Below are 24,416 nucleotides of genomic sequence, written 5' to 3'. Positions count from 1 at the left end.
AGATAAAAGACACAGGAATCAAATTGACTATATCTGTGGAAAGAGACGATGGAAAAGCTCAATATCATCAGTCAGAACAAGGCCAGGGGCCGACTGTGGAACAGACCATCAATTGCAAGTTCAAGATGAAACTGAAAAAAACTAAAGAAAATTAGAACAAGTCCATGAGAGCTAAAGTATGACCTTGAGTATATCCCACCTGAATTTAGAGACCATGTCAAGAATAGATCTGACACATGAACACTAATGACAGAAGATCAGATGAGTTGTGGAATAACATCAAGGACATCATACACAAAGAAAGCAAGAGGTCATTAAAAAAACAGGAAAGAATGAAAAGACCAAAATCTATGTCAGAAGGGACTCTGAAACTTGCTCTTCAACATCAAGTAGCTAAAGCGAAAGGAAGAAACGATGAAGTCAAAGAGCTAAACAGATTTCAAAGGGTGGTTTGAGAAGACAAAGTGCTATAATGACATGTACAAAGACCTGGAGCTAGAAAACCAAAAGGGAGGAACAAGCTTGACATTTCTCAAGCTGAAAGAATGGAGGAAAAAACTCAAGCCTCAAGTTGCAATACTGAAGGATTCTACGAGGAAAATATTAAATGACACAGAAAGCATCAAAAGAAGATGAAAAAAATACAGTCAATATACCAAAAAAGAATTTGTCGACGTTCAACCATTTTAGGAGGTAGCACACGATCAGGAACCAATGGTACTAAAGGAAGAAGTCCAAGCTGCATCAAAGGCACTGGTGAAAAACAAGGCTCCAGGAATTGACGAAATACCAATTGAGATGTTTCAACAAATGGATGCAGTGCTGGAGGTGCTCACTCATCTATGCCAAGAAATTTAGAAGACAGCTACCTGGTCAACTTGGTGGAAGATTTCTATATTTATACCTATTCCCAAGAAAGGTGATCCAACCAAATGCAGAAATTATTGAACAATATCATTAATATCACATGCAAATAAAATTTTGTTGAAGATAAATCAAAAGTGGTTGCAGCAATAGATCAACAGAGAACTGTCAGAAATTTAAGCCAGATTCAGAAGAGGATGTAGAACCAGGGATATCACTGTTGATGCCAGATGGATCCTGGCTGAAAGCAGAGAATACCAGAAAGATGTTTACCTGTGTACTATTGACTATTCAAAGGCATTCGACTATGTGGATCATAACAAATTATGGATAACATAACATTGCGAAGAGTGGGAATTCCAGAACAGTTAATTGTACCCATGAGGAACCTACACATAGACCAACAGATAGTCATTCAAACAGAACAAGGGGATACTGTGTGGTTTAAAGTCAAGAAAGGTGCACATCAGGAATGTATCCTTTCACCATATTAATTCAATCTGTATGCTGAGCAAATAGTCTGAGAACCTGGACGATGTGAAGAAGAATGAGACATCAGGATTGGAGGAAGGTGACACAACCTTGCTTGCTGAAAGTGGACTTAAAGCACTTACTGATGAATATCAATGACCACAGCCATCAGTCTGGATTACACCTCGACATAAAGAAAACACAAATCCTCACAACTGGACCAGTAAGCAACATCATGATAAACGGAGAAAAGACTGAAGTTGTCAAGGATTTCATTTTACTTGAATCCATAATCAACACCCATGGAAGCAGCAGGCAAGAAATCAAATGATACATTGCATTAGGCAAATCTGCTACAAAAGACCTCTTTAAAGTGTTAAAAAGCAAAAATGTCACCTTGAAGACTAAGGTATGCCTGACCCAAGCCATGATGTTTTCAATCACCTCATATACATTTGAAAGCTGGACGGTGAATAAGGAATACCAAAGAAGAATTGACGCCTTTGAATTGTGGCAGTGTTGGCAAAGAATACTAAATATACCATGGACTGCCAAAAGAACAAACAAATCTGTCTTGGAAAAAGTACAACCAGAATGCTCCTTAGAAGCAAAGATGGCGAGACTATGTCTCACATACTTTGGACATGTTATCAGGAGGGCTCAATCCCTGGAGAAGGACATCATGCTTGGTAAAGTAGAGGGCCAGCAAAAAAGAGGAAGACCCTCAACAAGATGGACTGACACAGTGACTGTAACAATGGGCTCAAGCATAACAATAATGGCAAGTATGGCACAGACTGGGCAATGTTTAGTTCTGTTGTACAGAGTCGCTCTGAGTTGGAATCGACTCAATAGCACCTAACAACAACAACATACCTCTTTTTGCTCAACTGAAAAATGCAATACAACTTATTTAATGGGTTGTTGCAAGGATTAATAAAGCAATAACAATCAATACAAATTCTTGCAAGAGTTAATAAAGTAATGTCCAAATCCTTAACAATGCCTATATCTGGTTAATTCCTACTTATCCTTCAGCCTTCTTTCAAATATCATTTTTCCCAAAGAAATCTTTCTTGACTCCAAAGTCCAAGTCAGAGCCACCTGGAACAGCTTTCACAGCATCCTGTACTTTTCTTTCATGGTACTAAACACAATTGAAATTAAATTATTAATTTGATAATTATTTCTTTCTCTATTGGAATGTAAACTCCAAGAAACCAGCAAATTTGCCTCTTATTCACCTAGTGCCTTGCACATTGTATATTCTCAATAAACATTTGTTGAATGAATGAATGAATGTACCTACTCAGCCAATGTTAATGTGCTACCGATTTCTTCTTGCTTTCCCTTTGCCAGCTGTATGGCCTTGGACAAGTAACAACTCCTCTGAACTGTGGTTTCTTGGTGCAACAATAAAAACTTCTGAACATTCCTGTTAAGGGTACCATGTAATATAAAAGACTTTGTTCACTGTAAATTATCACCCCTCTTCTGACTTCTCTAGTTATTATTATTACCCTTATCATCTAGGCTTAAAATATCAGTCATCTTTTACTTCATCCTCTCCTCAGCCATTCATTCCCAATTAACAGTCAAGTCCTGTCTATTCTATCCCAGGAATATAATTTTTCATTTAACAAAGACGAGCTTGCTCTCATATACTTTTCCAGCCTCATCCTTGCTATTCCTCTTTAATATTCTCCAGTCAAAGAAAACTTGTTATTAACCAAACATGTCACTGCTTTTCCCTCCTTTGGGTCCATTGTTCCTCTGCCTGGTGAACCTTTTTCCCTTCTTGGTAGAGCCAAATCTTGCCCATCCAGTTTCCTTTGTACATCCCATTGCATTTTTATCTATACTGCTTTGGGCTAATTGTCAGTTTTTATATTTGCCTGTATTGTCTCCTATAATGAATCATCAATTCCCCATGGGCAGAAAACATGTCTTACTCATCTTAGTATTTTTAGTACCTAGCAGAGTACTGAGGAGCCCTGGTGGTACAGTAGTTAAAGCATTTGGCAACTAACCAAAAGGTCTGCAGTTTGAAGAGCTGCTGGGTGGGAGAAAGATGTGGCAGTCTGCTTCCGTAAATATTTACAGCCTTAGAAACCCTATGGGGCAGTTCTACTCCATCCTATTGGGTTCCTATGAGTTGGAATCGATTCAACAGCAGTGGGTTTGTTTTGGGGGGGGGGAGGGGCGGGTTAGCACCATACTGGGCACACAGTCATTACCTTATAAACATGCTGAATGAATGAATGTATATTACAGAATGGAAGGTGCAAAGCCACAGCTGGACTTTTTCCGTAATAGCATATCTTCAGTCCTTACAGAAATAGACTTGCAATGGAATGTCTACTATTTAGCAGCTGAATTCAGACTTGGGGAAGAGCCCAGAAACTGCTATACTTCACAGATGGTCATTTGGAAAAGAAAATTAATGCAGAGAGCTTGTTTAGGTATTTAATTGTAGCTCAGTAACAGGTCTAAATGTTGAGATCCCTATTTGGGGGTAAGAATGGTGTTGCACTCCTCCCCTCCACATACACTCAAGTTTACTCTGGTCCATTTTTCCAGGTTATACTGGAAGCAAAGCAAACTGGTAAGGACCTCCCCCTTGCATGAGGTGGAATCCACAGGCCTGTCTCTAACTTGAGCCAGGGTGCTGGGCTACCATCCTTTTTTTATTATTATTATTGTGCTTTAAGTGACAGTTTACAAATTAAGTCCATCTCTCATTCGAAAACTTATATACACCTTGCTATGTACTCCTAGCTGCTCTCCCTCAATGAGACAGCACGCTGCTGACCACCTTTTGAGGCTGCCCACGATTGCAGCAGAACTGAAATACATTTGGTTCTGTGGGAAAACCACAGACAGTTCCAAACTTTCCTTGGGCAGGGTTTAGGCAAACCATACAAGTATAAACAAGTTCAGCACTTCTTGGACCAAAAGTCACATTATACGCTCTCAAAGACACGAAATTTTATTCGGTCCTTGCAATCTAAACCCTAAAAGGAAGTTTAAATCTTCCAAAAAGTTTTTCTATAGTAACTCATTTTTCAACAGGCAGCTTAAATAGACAGAAGGAGATTTTATTCTGCCTGAGAAACTTGCCTGTCATGATCTTTATCCACCAGATGATACCTTGCTCTAAATGCTACAAGCCGGGCATAGTATGCAGGGGCTGGAATAGAAACCGAGCGCGTGCACCGCACATAGGTGTGACACAGCTGGTAAGTCAGTAGCTGGAGTTCATCTGCAGTAAAGCAGTTGTCATCCCACAAGACCTGGTAATGTGAAGGACGGCTGGTTCCCTGGAGAGAGAGTTTTATCATTAATATATTTCTGAGATGGGCTGACTACCCGAGAGGAGGGAAGAATTGAAACCTACTCGTGAAACTCAGAAGTACTTCTACCCAGCACACCTACAAGCTGATACCGAGACTAAAAGGTAATAGTTTTAGGCTACAAGCATTAGCAGAGTCAGGCACAGTGTTTAATAACAACTCTACTCAAGCTAGTCGCTGAATTTACAAACAGTGCCCTATCAGGTCAAAGATCTGGATCAGCTTTCAAATTACCTGAATTCCTGCATGACTACAGAGATAAAAGTCAAACTCAGACGGATGTGTGATGGTACTGTCCACTGTAGTGCCTGCTGGGACATTGCCACTTTTCCCCACCTACCAAAAAGAAGACAGTAATTAGTCATCTAAGTGCCAAACTGTGTTCAGGCCTTTTTTTTTTTTTTTTTTTTTAATGTTTAAGTTGGCAACAAGTTGGTAAACTGCTTTGAAGGCAAGTACTGAAAACCAGTATAATTCAAGGCACTGAATTCCCTGTAACTTTCCCGTAACCCAACCATTTCATCTTTAAGTATTTTCTCAAACAAATATACTCCAGAATCTCTCTAGGGGAATCCAGACAAAGAACATTGGTGTGTTCCCAGAGGAAAACAAAATTGACTTTTAATATGGACTCTCCCTCCAAAAAAATCAGATTTATTCCTTATATGGAGTAAAAAGTATCCACAACTTTCAGTAAAAATTCAGGTGAAGGAATCTTTAAACTGGTTCACCAGGTTCAAGATAACAAATGCTTTTTTGGGTATCAATAAAAGAGTCTAAATCATTGACAAGACCAGACTAAATAGTCTGACTGAGACTGGAGGGACCCCAGAGGTCATGGCCCCTGGACCCTTTGATAGCTTAAGACTGGAATCGTTCCCGAAGTCAACTCTTCAGACAGGGATTGGACTGGACTATAAGACAGAAAATGATACTGGTGAGGAGTGAGCTTCCTGGCTCAAGTAGACACATAAGACTATGTGGGCAGCTCCGGTCTGGAGGGGGAGATGAAAAGGCAGAGGGGGATAGGAGCTGGTTGAATGGACACGGGGAATATAAGGTGGAGAGGAGGAGTGTGCTGTCTCATTAGGAGGAGAGCAGCTAGGGTTACATTGCAAGGTGTGTGTAAGTTTTTGTATGAGAGACTGACCTGATTTGTAAACTTTCACTTAAAGTACAATAAAAAATAAAAAAAAGAATTTAAGTCGCCGGCACATGCATCATTAGGAAGGAGGCACTGAAATGGGACTCAGGAAGGCAGAGTTTCAGATCTAGGCCCAGCCTTGCCACTATATCCCTTGAACAAGGCATGATATCTTTGGTCCTTAATCTAGTCATCTATAAAATTAGGTGATGATATCTTATACCTCTAAAATGCTACAGTTCTTCTATAGCCAGAACTCTAAAATCAAACTTCTAGGGAGGCAGAGAGAAGAACTGCAGAAGTGCATTTATGAGGAAAGGAATTAAATCTTGTGATTTGGTCAATTTTCACTCTCTTCTGTGGTACAGCAGGGTTCAATATGAACAAGTCTATTTAGCATATAGGCACAAATATGATGGAGATTTATTTGGTTCCCTTGTAACTACTGTTACCTTCAGGTGACAATCGTACACCCATGCATACAACAACATCTATGAGTATAGGGGGAAAAAATCTCCTTCCATCAAATTCATATGTGCTGTTGGGTACCCAGCTAAAAAAGAGAAAATGTAATTGAGTTATAATGGTTCTAGTATTGTATGTCAGTTTCCCAAAGTGTGGTCTTTAGGAATATTAGCTCTGCAGAATGTATTTAGGTGTTTTATGGTCAGACAAATTTGAGAAACATTGGGTTAAGCCATAAGGAGCCCTGGTGGAACAATGGTTAAGTGCCTGGTTGCTAACCAGAAGGTTTGAATCCACCAGCTGCTCCACAGGCAAAAGATGTGGTAGTCTGCTTCCATAAAGATTTACAACCTTGGAAACCCTATAGGAAAGTTTTACTCTCTTACACGGTTGCTATGAGTCGGAATCAACTTGACAGCAACAGGTTTGGTTTTTTGATTTGGGTTAGACCAAAGTTAAAAAAGATTTTTCTACTGTATGATTTCTCAGAACTTTTATTTGGTAATGCATAATCTGAAAGAGGGAGATGAGAGTATACAGCATTTCCCAAATATATTTGATCATGGAATCTCTTTAAAAAAAAAAAAAAAGATGAGAGCCTAAAGAGGTAATGCCCCAGAGAAAAGGGGAGCCAGGCACATTCAATCCAACAATTACTGCCTGAGTACCCACGTGCCAGGCTGCGCCGCAGATGTTGGGGAGAACAGGGAGAGGCATGGACAGAGCAAATGAACTTGTCCTCCTGGCCTTAATGAAAGCCACATGCAGTGAACTGCAATGCAATGTGAAAAGGCCATTATGGATGACACTGGCAAGAGCTGGGGGGTAAGGGGGGAATATTTGAGTCGTGCTTTATAGGATAAGTAGAAGTTGAAAAGGGGGGTGGGATGAAAACTAGAAAACCCCCGCCACACCCCTAAACTCAGGAATGGATAAACAAACTGTGGTACATCCATATCATGAAATCCAACTCAGCAATAAAAAGGAACAAACTACTGACACACGCAAGAATTTGGATGAATCTCAAATACATTATGCTAAGTAAGAGAAGCCAGATTCAAAAGGCTGTCTGATTCCATTTATACGACTTTCTGGAAAAGGCAAAACTGTAGGGACAGAAAGCAGATCAGTGGTTGTGAGAGGCTGGTGTGGGAGAGAGGGTTGACTACAAAAGGGCACGGGAGAACCTGGTGTGACAGGCTTGTTCCATACCTTGATTGTGATGGTGGTCACAAGAGTACATGCCTTTGTTAAAACTCCAGAACTCTACACTAAAAAGGGTCAATTTTATTGTATCTAAATTATATTTTAACAAAAACAATGAAAAAGGGGGCGGGGTGAGATAAAAATGTACAGTGTTTACGGGAAACAGAAGGTAGATGAGGGCATGGTGAAAGATGAAAATATTATGTTTTGTCTACCTTGGGAAAACACTGAACACTACAGCAAAGTGTTTGGTAGGCAGCAGAGAAACCTTGAAGGTTTCTGAGCAGGGGAGTGGCACAATAAGATCTGTATTTTAAAAACCCAGCCCTGACAGCAGGGTGGAAGGTACACTTGTGAGGGAGGAATGGAGTCAGGAGGACAGCGTGGAGTCTCCCGCAATCCAGAAGAGTTGAGTCCAGGCCAGTGGGAACACACAGGAGGAAGGATTGATAGAAGAAAGATTTCAGGGCAGAGCACAGAGGACTATTTGACCAATTGGGTATGGGGACAGCACGGGGGAGAAGAATTTATACACAACTCTGAAGTTTTTAGCTTGACTGACTTAATATACAGAGAGAGAATATAAGGAAAATAGGGGGGAGGAATACGATATGGATGGGGATAAAACAATAAGCAGAAGGTTTAGACGTGTTTTGCTTGAAATGCCTGTGGTAGATTGTATGCCTGTTGCCAGATATTCCAGCTCCCTCCTTCAGTGCTCCTCCCTGGGGAGAGGATTACACATCCCCACCCACTTAACTCGAGGGTGGCCATGTGACTTGCTTTGGCTGATAAAATGTGGTCTGAACTGTGTTACTTCTGGGCAGAAGCTTTAAGGGCCAGCATGTGGCTTGTTGTGTATCTTTTTTCCCTTCTGGCACAATGACTGGTGAGGTTCCAGATAGATGCTTCTCTGTCAGCCTAGGTTCCAAAGGGAGGACACAGGGTCACAGCTGCAGCAGACCCACAATGAATGTGTAATGCGAGCAAGAAATAAAGCTTTGTAAGTCAGGAAGATTTTGGGGTTTTTGTTACCACTGCATAATCTAGCCTATCTTGCCTGATACACTGCCTATAGGGCATCTAAGTAGATTATGTCCGGTAGACAATTGGACGTGCAGATCAGGAGCTGCACAGAGAGGTTTGGGTCTGGAAATACAGATTTAGGAATCTATAACAAATAACGAGGGCCCGGTAGACCAACGGTTAAATACGGAGCTGCTAACTGAAAGGTTGGCAGTTCAAACCCACCCAGTGGCTCCATGGGAGAAAAGACCTGGTGATCTGCTTCTGCCAAGATTACAGCCTAGAAAACCCTATGGGGCAATTCTACTCTCACATGGGGTCACTGAGTCAAAAATCGCCTCGACAGCACACAACAACAACAAATACAGGCAGTTCCTGGATTACAAATGAGTTACATTCCTAAATCTGTTGTTACGTCAAATTTGTACGTAAGTCAGAAGAGTTAGGTGTGCTTTGTTTCTAACGTCAGTTAGTTAAATGTTTGTCTTAGTATGTAGTATATGATGTACCTTTCTATGCATAAAAAATATTAAAGAAACACTTCTAGATACACTAAAACATCTTTAACATAATAATACAGTAATAATAATAATGTTTTGAAAGTAGCACCTGTTTGTTATTAAGAACCATTATATCTACCTTGAATTTTTAATATAATAGGCTTTATGGTGGTTGGTTCGTAACTATGGGTTGTACATAAGTTGGATGTTCTTAACCCGGGGACTGCCTATAAGCAAATAAGTGAACCCAGAAAAGTGGATGAGGCTTAAGTGAGAAAGCTGAGATTGAGAAGAGGGAGAAGTAGGAAATGCCTGGAAACATCAGTGTTTAATGGACAGAAGGAAGAAGAGAAGTCAAAGAAAGCCTGGTTATAGAGGTGGGCAGTGGACCTAGAAAGTCACATTGCTAAGGTCAGAAGGAGAGTGGTTGTTTTATGTGCTACAAAGAGGTCAGTAAGGGAACCTGACAAGCTATCCCTGGACTTGAAAAGAGTAAGTCATTGAGAGAACTCAACAGAGTCACTGAAATAGAACCCCAGCTTCAGAGAATTGAAATATCATGTGAGAAGGTAGAACTAGAGAAGTCAAGTTTTTTTTTTTTTTTTTTAAAGTCTGATCATGAAAGAGAGGAAAGGTAAGGTGGCAGGTAGACTGAGGGAGAGGTAGGGCAAAGGGATATTTACTGGGGGGACTGAGGAAGACTTGAGCAACTTTATATGGTGAGGGAAGGAGACAAGAGAATTGGAAAGATTGAAATTTTGAAAAATAACAGGTAATTAATGACGTAAGATTCTAGAGAAGGCAGAAAGGATTAGAATCCAAAGCATAAGTGGGAGAAGCATAGATACGTGAAGATTTAATGAGAGTAGAAGAGAAGAAGCTGAGCAAATTCATTCTTTCTAGATTCTGTTTTCTGGGGGAAATAGAAGGTAGGATTTCGCAGCCAATGAAGGCATCGTGGACAGGGAAGGGACTTGAGAAGAGTATAAAGGCTTGAAACAGATGCTTTGGGAAATAGTATAAATGAAAAGAATTGGCAAGCAGCGTCAGAGACCTGGCTGAGATTTGCAATCATACATTTGTAATAGGTTCACTGTTAAACAAATGATTTTTTCCACCCATCAACCCCTATCAGCCTAAGAGTAGAAGCAAAGCCAACGAACAAGTTGAATGAACAAATGGACTGATTTACAGTTGAATATTGGCAAGACGGGGATTTTAGTAGAGAATTGAGGATATTGGGGCATGTCCAGGGTGCAACATAAACCAAGGTCTGAGACTGTCAATCTTGAAAGATTAGTAGTGACACTGAATGGTAAAGAACAAAACCATGAAATAACTTGAGGTTTTAGAAAGATATCCAGGTCATAAAACAAGTCAACAGAGGGATGACAATAGCAGTTGAGGAGGGGCTGGCAGGATGTTTTGTACTCATAGTTCAGGCAAGAGTTCCAGGAATTTGTATTAGCAAAGTCTAAGAAGTACTGTCGAATCAGAATTTGGGCAATTTAGAAGACAGCGCTTTTAATCTGAGCTGATCGGTGGACCTGTGGCCAAGGATACACTAACGATTCAGAAAACAGAAAGAAACACCTCAGCCTTGGATTGGAGACAAAAACTAAGGATGTACTAGAAAATAATGAGAGTGACCCATAATAGTAGGCAACACAAGGATCTGGTCTCCTTGGGGATAAAACAGGGAGGGCCTGGACAAGAAAAAATAATGTCATAAGCAAGAGTAAAGGAGCAAAGTGATCCAATGGTATGCATCTGTAACGGGGTGACACAAATAGTTAAGTACTTGTCTACTAACCAAAAAGTTGGTGGTTCAAACCTACCCAGAGGTGTCTTGGAGGAAAGGTCTGGTGATATGCTTCCAAAAGGTCACACAGCCTTGAAAACCCTATGAAACAGTTCTACTCTACACATATGGGGTTGCCATGAGTCATAATCAACTTGACGGCAACTGTTTAACTTACCTAATTTACACATTTTTTTTTATCAGATTATAAATAGATAACATAAAATACCTTTTATCAAGTGCTGGAAATTGTACCCAAAATTGACATTCATGTATTAATTTATCCTTACAACAACCCCGTGAGATAGGTATTGTTCTTAACTCCCGTTTTACTGAGGAGAATATTGTGACTTGGTGAAGTTGAGTAACTTGCCCATAGTTAGAAAGTGTAACATTATAATCATCAGAGTTTGTGCTCTAAGAATCTCCACTGAAGTAAAACATTTTGAAACAAATTCTTCTAGAATTTCCTAGAGCCTTGGCTCAGTCACTGGCAACAAAAAGTAGCAGATGGCAATAAAGTCCAAATAGATAAGTGTTTCCTTTGGTGGTTGCCTATATCACCACAGTGTACCTGGCACGTTTCTGACTCCCCAAAACTCCAGAAACCAGAATTTCTGTCACGCAAGAGAAATATTCAGTCCTAAAACCTGTATCTTTCAGAATTCATCATCTAACTTTCAACTGCCATCAGTGCATCATTTTATTAAATGATTATTAGGCACCTCTACTTTTAGACAAAAAAAAATTATATATATGCCCACATAAAAACACATTCACTTGCAACAGCTTCAGATAATAAGGCTTATACTATGTCTTCTTACCCTTTCTGTTTTGTCTGCACAGAAGAGTCGTGTGTGATGTCTTTTCTGCACCACAATATAGGTTATTCCTGGCCGGTAATCTTCTTCCAAGCTAATACATGCCTTTCGAATTGCTATTAGCTCTGGCCAAGCTACCTAGGAGTTAGAAGCAGAATTATGTTTAATTGCGAACTCTCCTAGCATCTCTCAGATCTGATTTTCCCAGGGTAGTGGAGGGGAGGAAGCTCCATCAGACTCTTAGAAGCCCCAAAGGGCAACAATGGAATAATGAGAAAGTACCTGTTTCATCTGTCCCTCAGATACCCCTCCACGGTAATAGATGATCCGTGTGGGTTTGAAGCGGGTAGATTTGTAAAACTGGATCAGCAGCTCTCGAACCATGTTAGTAAGGTCCTGGATTACCTCTTGACTGTAGAGGAGCTCCTGAGAGATCTCCTGACGGGAGGTCTGCACCCGAACGGTGGCACAGTACCGGCTGGGGTGGCCATCCATACTGCCAACGACAGCAGCAATGGAGGGCTTTTTCCCATCCCCCGCAGGCGGGTGTGTGACATCCGCTCCCAGGAAGATGACAGGCTGCTGGAACACCGATGGCCTGCTCAGATTTAAGGAGATGTTGCTGCTATCAGACACACATATGAAAATATCTGGGGTTAGTAAACTCACCAGATATAATCTCATAAAAGAAAATAAAGACTTGTGCCCACTGGGAGACAACTTTAAGACACACTAAGTATCTGTATAAGGAGTCCTGCTGGCACAGTGGTTATGTGCTTGACTACTAACTCAAAGATCAGTGGTTCGAACCCGCCAGCTGCTCCGTGGGAGAAAGATGTGGCAATCTGCTTTTGTAAAGATTTACAGCCTTGGAAACCCTGCGGGGCAGTTCTATTCTGTCCTCTAGGTTCACTTACTATGAGTCAGAATCAACTCGGTGACAATGGGTTTGGGTTTTTTTGGTATCTGTACAACCCAACACAATGAATCTGAATTGACTGAAGAAGTGAACATGGCTCTTTGATAATACTAGGAAGAGGAGATTAAAAAAAAAAAAAAAACTCAAATTTAACAAAATCTCAGTGTGTGAAGAGAAAAACTTCCCAGCACAGTCTCCCTTGGTATCAGTTTCTACAACTGATACAGAATTGCAGAATGTACACAGAATACAAACACTTTAGAAAATTATTTGATAGTATCTATTAATGCTAAACACATGTATTCTCTATAATTCAGCAATTCCACTCCTGAGCTATAGATATATACAGGAGAAAGAGTGTTTAAGTTCACTAAAAATGTAAAAGAATTGTACAATGAATATACAAGAATATCCATCAATGGTAGAATAGATTAAAATTTTGTGTTATAGTCATATGATGAAATAATACACAGCGATGAAAAAGAATAACTACTAAATGCAACAGCATGAATGACTCTCACAGTCATAATGTTGAGCAAAAGAAGATACACACTGTATGAAATTTAAACACAGGCAAAACTAATCTAAGGTGCTAGAGGTCGGAATAGTGGTTATCTTTGGGGGTTTTCTATTGAGAGGGCCCACAGAAAGCCTGACAGGATGGTGGAAATATTCTACACACTAATCTGGGTGTTGGTTACATGGGTATATACATATGTAAGAAAAAGTAATTGAAATGCACACTTGAGATTTGTGTGCTTTGCTATAAATTATATAAATTCTTATTAGCTGCTGCCAAGTTGGCCCCCGACTCATGGTGACCCCAGGCACAACAGCATCAGACTGTTACAATGCATAGGGTTCTCACTGGCTGATTTTCTTATAAGTAGATCACCAGACCTTTCTTTCTCACCTGTCCTAGCCAGAAGCTCTTTTAAAACCTCTTCACAAGCCTCCACTGTCAGTTCAGGGGTGGGTGAGCTTGAGGTGCATTGGCCAGAAATTGAACTTGGGTCCCCCATACGGAAAGTGAGAATTCTACAACTGAACCACCACTGCCCCCATTATGTAAGTGAGATTTTAGTAAAACAGGAAGAAAAACAGTTGAAGACTCTTACCTTTGATGAGGTACAAGCACATTGTTAATTCCTCCAAGCTTTGCATTTATCTTCAGGCAAAGATTGGAAAGGGTTTGGGGTGAGGTCTTCACTACGTTTTTTACTTGGACACACTGTGTGGCCATGCCCAGGAGGGTATCTCCAACGCGTTTCACCTCCGCTACAACAATTAATTAATAAAAATTAATTAATTTAAGAATGCATAAGTATTTTCCTAATTATTAAGAGTAAAGGGGGAAAAAGTCACACATTAACTTTACAGAGCACCTACTATATACTGTACACTGTGCCAGATGCTTCTCTTTCATCTACTAAACCCTCAGGGCAATTTTTAAATTTTTTTTCCCAATTTAGATAGGCCCTCTTCCCTCTGCTTTTCTTCCCTCCTGCAGGCCTTGAAACCAGCCTGTTTCCTTTATTCTCTGGTGCTGCCTGCCACTGCTGGCTGGATCCCTTGAGGTTCTTTTTCCCACATGGCTGTTCTGGCAAAGGAACCAGTCTTCCCAGCCCTGCCCTCTCAGTAGACACACCAGCCCTTTGAATTCTAAAGAGTCCCCCCCCGCCCGCCACCTTTATTTTATTTATTTTTCCCCTGTAGACACTAGGGATAAAAAGAAGCAAACATAGACAGGGTTGAAGAAATTTCACAGAGTTCTAGCTGCTGGTCTGTAGTTCCTAAATTCTTTACTTAGGTGATAACGGAAAGAACTTTGTATCATTCTTATAATAGACACAAACTAAACAGATTCTTTTCTGGAAGTGTCAGGCTCTCCCACTCTGATGTTCCTAAGTACTTTTCACCAAACGTCCAGCTCTCCCTGCTCTGGACCTCTGGGTAGGATTGCATTGCATTTCCTGCCCCTCAACCCCACTCCCCCTACCCAGGGTGGGTAGAGCCGTAAGGCTGGTTATGGCCAAGCTATTGCTTAGACCCTCCAGAGCTCTCCTTTCCCTCTGGTTTGGGGCCAACAATATTCCAAGTAGCAGATGCTCTGCCAGTGTGGGTCTAGGAGTAAGAATGACATGATAACGTGGAGCAGATCCCCATCTACCCACAATGGACACATAGCAGGAATGAAAACTCAACTGTTGTTGCTTTGAGCCACTTAAAGTTTGGGGCTATTTGTTACAACCTAGTTTATCCTGACTGTTACACCTACTATTTGTCATTCAGCATTAAACAGGGTCCGTACCATACACTGGTGTCTTCCCAGGCAAAATAACTACAATTAGCTGCAGGCCCACGTATGTCATTTTTAGGTGCTTAAACATGGGCTCCACGCTGTCTGCGCCTTGTGCGTACTTGCAGAAACATGGCTGACCCTGGATGGGCATTCCTGCATCCTTGGAGATTTTACGTAGCTGGTCAGTGAAACTCCTGTTAAAACAGAACCAGTGACACTGTGCTTTCATTACAGAGTACATTTTAGGACTTTAGCCAAAATTAAAAAAAAAAAAAAAACCTTTAGCTGGTTCCCAAAAATAGACTAGCAGTTGTATCACTGCAATTATAGCCGAGAAGAATCTATATTATTAAATATTATCATTTTTAATTTTTAAATAATTATGTCTCAGCTGGGCCTCCGGGACTAGAACAGCATTGCTGTTTAAAACTTTCAAATCAGTAATTCTGGAGTAAAGAAAAGCAAGGTCAAAAGGTACTAGAACACTTGGGTAAGCTTGTGCTCACCTGACAACACAGAAACACACCGTCACAAAATGACTGTATTTAGGTTATATTCAGACTTGTAACAGATTTGGTTCAATGGAAATGTCAAAAGAAATCATCACACCTGTACACCAATGTTCACTGCAGCATTTTTCACAAAAGCCAAAATGTGGAAACAACCAAAACGTCCATCGACAGATGAATGGACAAACAAAATGTGGTATACACATACAATGGAATATTACTCAGCCATAAAGAGAAACAAAGTCCTGGTGCACACCACTACATGGATGAACCTTGAAAATATTATGCTGAATGAAATAAGTCAGTCACAAAAGGACAAATAGAACATGATCTCACTTATATGAAATAAGGAAATACATAGAAACCAAAGATTATTAGTGGTTACCAGGGGTGGGGAGGAGGAGTTTTCCTTAGGGGCACTGAGTTTATGTTAATAGTGGTGGAATAATTTGGAAAAAGGTAGCGAAATGGTTGCATAACTTGAAGAATATAATGAATATCATTGAATTATATACATGTAGAAATTGTTGAAAAAAATAAATCATCACTTAAAAAAGTAAAACTCATTTTGAAGTTTTAAATTTTGGACTTGAGTTATTTGCACTATGCATAAAGCTAAAGCTTTCAGAATAATTTCTTTTGTGCATTTGCCAACATTTTATCGGAATCTTTAATTTTCATCCCCATTCCCTTTTCTTGCCTTGATTTTTCCACTCTTCTCACTAACTTCCTTTATATAGATAGCTGCATCTGTAAGATGTGAACCAATGATCTTAGTTAGTGACCTTGCAGCTAAACATACTCACTAGTAAATTATAATGATTAAAAATAAACTAGTTTTTATCCTACTCAAAAGATACAATTAATATCAAAGGAGGTGAGCTGTGGAAGCTTCAGCAAGAACTCAAGAATTCACCAACCAGCACTGACTTCTTGAGGCTTGTTAGTCACACATTTCTGCCCTAAATGTAAGGAAGCTGAATCAGATTCTAAATGTAATTCCCGAGTTTGAAATCTGAAGCATACAAGGTCTTTTTCATATAGCCAGATGGTGTCACTACAGGAGGCGGGGAGCTAGTTCCAGGGTACATAGCACATTCGTATCACAGACGGCATTTCATAGCAATATGAAGATACTCACTTCAGTAAATCTTCCCTACATTGTTTCTGAGGTGCAAAACAAGCAACTGCCCAAACTTTAATTTCAATGCCAGCATAGAACTGCTTTCCTCGCATATCCCAGACACCCTGGTTGGGTGTGGCTACCGTTTTATTCTTAAAAAAAGAAAGAAAGAAAGACATTATAAACCAAGACCATTTTAATATTGGCAGGGGATAAACAAAACTCTTTTTGGTATCAGCCAAAAGAAAACAAGTAATAATGACCAAAACTAAGGGTAAATTCAGTGTATTATTCTGCTTTTAGCTGGTTGTAGAAGAAGCTTACTTGATAAAATAAAAACCTCACCCGGCCTCCATATTGCAGCATCGGTGCCGGGAGCACCCTGCCCGTGAGCTCTGTCATTTCGTTGTGGACAACAATACCAAATTCTTTAAGGTATGGATCAGGTCCACCCACCGTGCTGTTGCTCTTCACCTAAAGAACAGGAAAGCCTGCATATATAAAAACCAAAGAGTAACTGTGTTCCATCAGGAGTTTTTTCTTTTTTTCATCTGAAAGCCAGCTTATTTTGAAGACCACGCCTTACTGACCAGTCTGCTGATTTCCTCCTGTCTGTCAGGAGCAGACCTTGCTGTTGCTTTGATCATTGTGGAAGTCTGATTGTCTGTGAGCTTCTTTATACATCGCTGTCCTGCCACTATATTACAGACCTACCAAGAGGCAAAGAGAAATTAGAGTTTGTGGAATGAGCTTCTATATTTTAAGCCTTTGCCAAACTGTATCTTACGTGCCCCATTTGCAGTAAAATGAAAATTCTGTACGTAGTGAAGTTATAGACCCAAAATGTTTTAGGAATTAACACCAAATTTCACCACTAGTTTAGAACAAACTCTTTTTTTTTTTTTTAACTCATTCAAAAGATTGTCAGATTGGTAAAAGAAAAAAGTAGTTGATCTTACCTCAAGTGGCAAGTATGTATGTTTTTGTTCTTGTCCCACTTGGAGACAGGGAAGATGGGGGTATTTCAGCTGCAGACTATACTTTTGTTTAAAATATTGAGCTACTGTACATTCCATAGCTTGACCATTTTCTAGCTGTAAAGGAAATCTACAGGAGAGAATGTCTTTTTAGAAATTTCTTCAAGTTCTTTTTTTTTTTTTTAAGAAAACAAATAATCAACTAACATTTTCTACCAGTCACTTAAAAAACAAAGTCAAACTTTATTTGAGCATTTTCACTTAAGTCATTTCAGACTTTAACCAGAACAGCGGTTCTGCTGGGCTTTTCCATGTTTGTTGAAGCTAGGATGAGAAAATTTGTAAATTAAAAACTTTTAAAGAACTTAAAAAAGAAGCTGAAGAACCAAAAAATATACAGACTCAGTAGAGGTCAGGTAACACCTACAGATACAAGTAATATCTCTTGCTGCTTTCTTAAAGGTACTGTAACTCAAATAAGGACTCAGAGTCATCCACACGGGACTTATGTTCGTTTAACAGAACTTTTTGTAAAATGAGTGTAGCACAGTTCTTGGGACATTTTCAGATTTCTAAACCAGGACTAATACATATCAATTTGGAAGCAACAAGACCAAATACATGAAACTGAGACTGTGCAAGGATATCTCATATAAACTGGGGACCATGATTTAAAGATTCTTTATTTAGCTGTTCTAGTGGGTGAATTCTCCCAAATATTTGGCACAATGATAACTTTAATGCTGCTTTTACAACTGTTACAGCCCCTTGAGGTAACAATGCAGGAAGGATCATTTACGTGATATTTAAATCTATGCGCTTTTAAACTTCGTGCAAAGATTATACAGCTCTATAAAGGCAAATATTTTTTTAGGATTATGTGAAGTAAATAATGAAAAAGGCACAAGTTCTTGAAACAAATGTTACAGTTCTCAATAGTGACTTCAGAAGGTTTTGGTAACAGTTTTTCCTAGAAAATAAAGTCAATGGTATAATATGAACAAGATATAGAATTCACCTCACAACTCTTGAGAAATTCATGTCATGGGTACATAAGGTGATGCTGAAGAATTTATTCAAATCAGACTGAGTAAATATACCTCATTCAAGGTCACAAAAAATAAAGTTAAATTAAATTTAAAAAAAACCTTCAACTATCTAGAACAAAGCCCTCCAGATAATTCTGATGTATGCTAAAGTTTGAAAATTGAGAACCATTGATCTAAAACAGACTACAACATAAGCCAAAAAAAAAGGAGGGGGTTTCTAAACAACCAAAATAATGTAAAGTTTGTATATTTAAGTTCACACACTTTACTTAGAAGAGCTAGTATTTACATGTAGGTCAGACATGAGTTTAATGATCTTGATTACAAGAATAAAGCATACAAACATGGTAATTTAAAAAGCACTTTCATATATATTGTCTCCTTTAGGCATAGCTCACAGTGGAATAGAAGCTGGGCGATTAGAAAAATGAGATTGAAGACGTAGAAAGGATGTGCTGCTAACAGCATGCCATACATCTTGACAGATGGAAGAAGTGAGAACTAGCTACAAAGGGAGGGGAAAAAAACTACGCAAAAACTCAAAAACAATATATGTCTTCACACGACAGCCTCATATGACTTACAGGCCTTCCTAGACCCTGAGGGTCCTACATTAAGAATTATAGCAGTATAATAAATAACGCTTATAATGATGGCTCTGCATCCTTAAGTAAAAGTTGATCTATGTTTAGCATACACTGAGAGGTGAATCAAATTAAAGGCAGGAAATGTTTTATAAATATCTCTACCAAAAATATGCAAAACATTTCTTAAAGCTGTTGGTGCTTCAAGTGAAGAGCTCAGTGATCTTGAAAATTACAGTAAAAAAATCTCTAAGGATTATAGTAGCTTCACTCTGTTACCAAATATGTTGTGGTATATTTTTAGACGTGGTTAACATACGTTTGATGGCTGGCTGGCCGTCTAGTCACGTTACAGACTCGATATTTTCGTTTCATCTGTCCACAGTGGGTCACTTCAACTTTAAGACCTGAAGTTAGAAAAAAAAAAAAAGACAAAACATCAGTATTAGTTAAAATCATAGTGAGAAAAACAGATGCATGCATGACATTGTACAGGACAAAAGTTATAAAGATACAGGGAAAATTTCATCTTCTGTGGGCAAAAAGCATCAACTAAGCAGGAGAAATTAGAACCTGGAAGACTTAGGTGTTCATTTTACTTTAATTTCTTAATTCATTCAATATACATTTATTAAGCATCCACTATGATCTGGCTATATATTTATATACATATATACACACACACACATATGTTCTGGCAAGAAACCTAGTGGTGCAGTAGTTAACCGCTTGGTTGCTAACCGAAAGGTCGGCAGTTCAAACCCACCAGCCGCTCTGCAAGAGAAAGATGTGACAGTCTGCGTCTATAAAGATTACAGCCTTGGAAACCCCATGGGGCAGTTCTACTCTGTGCTATAGGGTTACTATGAGTCAGAATTGACTTGATGGCAGTGGGTTTGGTTTTTGATTTGGCATGTTCTGGCACTTATTCTGGGGTCTGGAGACAGCCCTCATGAAACTTATATTCTAGTGAGAGAAGATAGCTAATAACAAGTAAACAAGAGAAGAAATTCCAAAAGGAGACTAAATGAACTTGTCTTGTTTTATTAAGACGGAAGTTTTTAAGAGGTAAGGGTAACATTTACTGAGTGCCATATACACGCCAGGTACTATGCTAGAAGCTTTATAGACCTAATTGCATTTAATTCTCCCAACAACCCTATAAGATATATATTCTTATGTTTATCTTATTGATGAATAAACTAAGGTTCACAGTGGTTAAGTAATTTGCCCATGGCCCCACTGGCTAAGCTGGATGGAAGCCCAGGTCTGTCTAACTCCAAAGCCCATGCTCCTGGAACAATGCTGAGCTGCCCCTTCAGGACTGCATTAATGCAAACACCTACCTCTGATTTCTTTGGTAAACTTGACACGCTGGGAGTCTGTTAGTGGTTTGGTCTGTTCATTGATGTTCTGAATGTCTAAAACCTCACACATGAACTCAATGATAGGCTGAGCCCGGTAGAAAGCAGTTGCAGATACTAACAACAGAGAGGAAGGGTACTTAGCTCCAGGGAAAGGAAAAGGACCAAAAAACAGTCAAAAGAGTACCTTGTAGAGAGCTCCATCTTACCATCAATATTGAGCATCATATTCCACATAGCAGGTCTCACAGACTGATGAAAGCCAAACCAAACCTCCCTGCCCCCTCCCAGAGGGTGGTAGTAACCTTCAGGAGGTGAGAAAAAGGAACGGCCCACTGGAGTGTACCTGAAGAAATAAGAGTTTGCATGTTTTACAGTAAAAATTTGAAAGGTCTTTCACGTCATTCTCAATTTCATGAACTGAAACCAAGCTTGAAATACGACTTATGCAGAAACTTTTCAGTGGCTCCAGGCAGTCTCCCAAAAAGCCTGATATTTGTGGGAAAGAATTCAAACCACAGTACTAACCTCATAGAGGGAAGGTGTCTTGTGATAACATCAAGTGCTTGTACTGAGTCATCTGGGACTTCATTCAAGTGTCCGGCCAAAGCTTCTAGAAGCAACTGAAGACTCACAACTGACACCCACTGGACAGACACTTTAAAGGTTTGATCTTTACCCTCACCTGGAAGGGTCACCTCCATATCAACCTAAAGGAAAAAAAATACATATATACACACATTTTTACAAAGGCTGTGGGAAAGATCCCAGGAATATTCAATATGCTATATGCATAAGAATGTTTATTGTTAACATTTTCTGCAATTGTAAAACATTGGAAAGTATCCATCAATAGGGGACTAATTTAATATGGAATCTTATGCAACAGTTAAAAAATAAGGTAGATCTAAATGAACAGAGATGGAAGGATCTACCAGACACATTGTTAAATGAAAAAACTAATCATAGAATATGCAAAAAGAGAGAGAGCAAGACAGAATATACATAGCCAATCCAGTACACATAAAAATATATGAAAGGATACATACCAAACTGTTATCAGTAGTTTCTGCTGAAAAGAAAAATGGAATTGAGGGGTATAGGAAGGTAGGGGAAGCAGGAAACCACAAAATTTCTGAATTGTCTGAATAAGTTTAAATGAGCATATATTCATGTATTACCTTTCTAATTTCAAAAGTAAATATTTTTAAAGTTATTGTGCTCAAAAAGTTAAACACAGAATTACCATATGACTCAGCAATTCCACTCCTAGGTATACAACCAAAAGAATTTAAAACAGGAACTCAAATAGATATTTGTGCACCAAATACTCACAGTAGCCAGAACAACCGAAGTGTCCATCAACTAATGAATGGATAAACAAAATGTCCTATACATATACAATGGAATATTATTCAGCCATAAAAGGAATGAAGTACTGATAATGCTACAACATGGATGAACCTTGAAAATACTACGCTAATTAAGCCAGACACAACAGGACAAATGCTGTTTGACTTTATTTATATGAGGTATCCAGAGCAGGCAAATTCATAGAAACAGAAAGTAGAATAAATGTTACCAGTGACTGGAGGAAGAGGTAAATGGAGAGTTTTTCTTTAATGGGCACAAATTTTCTGTTTGGGATGATGAAAACATTCTGGAAATAAACTGTGATGATATTACACAACAACGTGAACGTATTTAATGCCATTGAATCATACCCTTAAAAATGGTTAAAAAGGTAAATTTTATATTATGTGCATTTACCGCAATAAAAAAATGCAAACAACAACAAAGTTATTATGGTATTGTGAATCTAAACCAAACCTATCTTCCTGAGTATTGTATAATTTCCATAATTTATAAAAACTCCACTGTTGAGATTCAGGTAGCACTTTAACAATGTGAGGAACTCTGGCTATAGGTAATGACGGCATAATCAACCTAAATTCTAACGTTAGTCTCATCGTCAATTTTTGATTAACTAAGGGACAGAGAATATGGACAGAAAAACGCATATCTATCCTTACCATGAGAAAATTCTAAAAATTAAATTCTTATTAGAAGGAAAACATTTTTATCATATGTAATTACCACTACATGATTGAAGTCTAAAAAATATTTCTTGCTGTTAACACTCACCCTATCCCGTCCAATTGGCAGTGGATGTGCTGTGTACATGTTTCTTTTGCCATCATAGCCAGGCTGCCGATCACCAAATATTTGCATCTTGAAATGCCGCACCATTGTATCTACTACCTCCCTTAACAGTAATGGAGACACTGGCAGTTAGCTTTGTGAAATGGTGAACAGTAAGGCAAGTATCACCATACCTATAATCACCTAAATTCAGGGCAAATCTACTCAGAAAGAGTAAGAGTTAAAGTTATAATTGAGTCAAGTAATTTAAAAAGTAGCTAACTAAAGAAAGGTAGCAACATGTTATCAAAAGCAACTATGAGATGATAACAGAAGGAGGTTAAAAAAAAGGAAAGAGAGTATAAAGTGGATGGTATCCTCTCAAACTCCCACTTTCCAAAACCCTCTCCTATAATACATGTAGCTTTATAAGAATAACCTATCTTGGGCACCTAAGTTTGGCAAGGATATTCACCACCAAATAATGATAAGCTTGTTATCAAATCAACATCCTTATTTAAGTACACTGGTTTTAGAAAAGAGAGTGGACAGAATTTAGAAATCTGAGGATCGATGTATCTACGATACATCACATCCAAAGGAACAAGTCAACCGCTTTGCCTAATGCTGGTAATTTATTATTCTGCGTACTGTTACTATTATCATTATTTTTTAAGTCCATGGTGTTCTGAAGCAATGTAGAAACGGGAATGTTGTAAAACACTGTCATGGCAAAATAATTACTGATGTAGTTTATTTCTTTTTAAAATTCATTTTTAAAATTCTCTCAGTCAAGCATAGGTAGCTTTACTTAGGTGTTCTTGCATGTATGAAAGATCATACTGTACCCAGGCCATGAAATACATGCAGCTGCAAGGAAAACTGGAGCATACACAGTTATGATATGACCAGGTATGGACAGACCTGGATCTGTGAAATTTTGGAATACTAGAGTCAATAAAAAATCAGGTGCTATATAGGAGCAGGAGCTCCTGGGTGGTGCAAACAGCTAACGTGCTTGGCTGCTAATTGGAAGACTGGAGGTTAAAGTCCATCCAGAAAAGCCTGGTAAGAAAGGCCTGGTGATCTACTTCTGAAAGATAAAAGCCATTGGAAACTTTATGGAGCACAGCTCTACTCTGACACACATGGAGTTGCCATGAGTCGGAAGCGACTTCACAGTAACTGGTTGGTTTTTTTAATACATATGCAGCCTTACCAACATGTATGAGCTCCATGTGTGGGAACAGTATCTTAAAAGCCAAAACACATCACAACTAGCTAATGTGTTAATATTATTATGAATGAAATTTGTGGTAGAGTCATACGGTAAAGTCACACGCAACTGAAAAAAACTGACGGAAAAATATAGTATTCTATATTTCCCATAATAAAGCTAACTTAAGAACTGTGCATTCCCATACTGGAAAAGGGTAGTCTCTCGTTTTATATTCTTAAATTATAACTATAAAGAGTTTCACAATGACCAAGATATTTTCACCTCTATTCTCATTTAATCTTCACAATAACCTTATCAGACAAGCAGAGCACCTATTATTGCCTTCATATTAAAGAGAAGAAATAAAAATTCAGAACCGGCAAGGGCCTGCCCATGCTAGCACAATTATCAAGTGACAGAGCTGCATGAACTTGGACAAGTTTCTAAATCTTCCACATGTCTGTTTCTACATTTGTAAAGTGATGATAATAATAATAATATCTACCTCAGAAAGTTGTTATATTAAGTGAATAAATACACAAAGTATTTAGAAGAGTGCTTGTCACATGATTAGCCT

General features: G+C 38.9%; 1 protein-coding gene across 7 annotated transcripts in view; it reads right to left on the bottom strand.

Moving 5' to 3' along the window:
* The window catches only part of LOC100676346 (protein argonaute-4), a 42,593-nt gene that overhangs the window by 5,020 nt on the left and 13,157 nt on the right, over positions 1 to 24,416 (bottom strand). For 2 of the 7 annotated variants that reach the window (XM_064281701.1, XM_003415495.4), the window contains exons 3-17: positions 22,624 to 22,744; positions 21,007 to 21,188; positions 20,688 to 20,824; positions 20,461 to 20,595; positions 19,434 to 19,521; positions 17,464 to 17,611; positions 17,095 to 17,214; positions 16,850 to 16,978; positions 16,523 to 16,656; positions 14,882 to 15,066; positions 13,689 to 13,848; positions 11,934 to 12,249; positions 11,655 to 11,789; positions 4,923 to 5,024; positions 4,456 to 4,655 (exon numbers count right to left, since the gene is read on the bottom strand). In XM_064281701.1, the coding sequence (XP_064137771.1) occupies positions 4,456 to 4,655; positions 4,923 to 5,024; positions 11,655 to 11,789; positions 11,934 to 12,249; positions 13,689 to 13,848; positions 14,882 to 15,066; positions 16,523 to 16,656; positions 16,850 to 16,978; positions 17,095 to 17,214; positions 17,464 to 17,611; positions 19,434 to 19,521; positions 20,461 to 20,595; positions 20,688 to 20,824; positions 21,007 to 21,188; positions 22,624 to 22,728 (2,276 nt within the window). In that variant the 5' untranslated portion in view covers positions 22,729 to 22,744. Of the gene's footprint in view, positions 1 to 4,455; positions 4,656 to 4,922; positions 5,025 to 11,654; positions 11,790 to 11,933; positions 12,250 to 13,688; positions 13,849 to 14,881; positions 15,067 to 16,522; positions 16,657 to 16,849; positions 16,979 to 17,094; positions 17,215 to 17,463; positions 17,612 to 19,433; positions 19,522 to 20,460; positions 20,596 to 20,687; positions 20,825 to 21,006; positions 21,189 to 21,527; positions 21,551 to 22,623; positions 22,745 to 24,416 lie in introns of those variants that run through there. The other 5 variants (XM_064281703.1, XM_064281705.1, XM_064281704.1 and 2 more) reach the window with 4 other exon arrangements.

The sequence above is a fragment of the Loxodonta africana genome, chromosome 3 (assembly GCF_030014295.1).
Source record: "Loxodonta africana isolate mLoxAfr1 chromosome 3, mLoxAfr1.hap2, whole genome shotgun sequence".
In the NCBI taxonomy this organism is placed as follows: Eukaryota; Metazoa; Chordata; class Mammalia; order Proboscidea; family Elephantidae; genus Loxodonta; species Loxodonta africana.
Note: the sequence above shows the minus strand (reverse complement) of the source record. Positions and strands in the feature narration are given on the sequence as shown.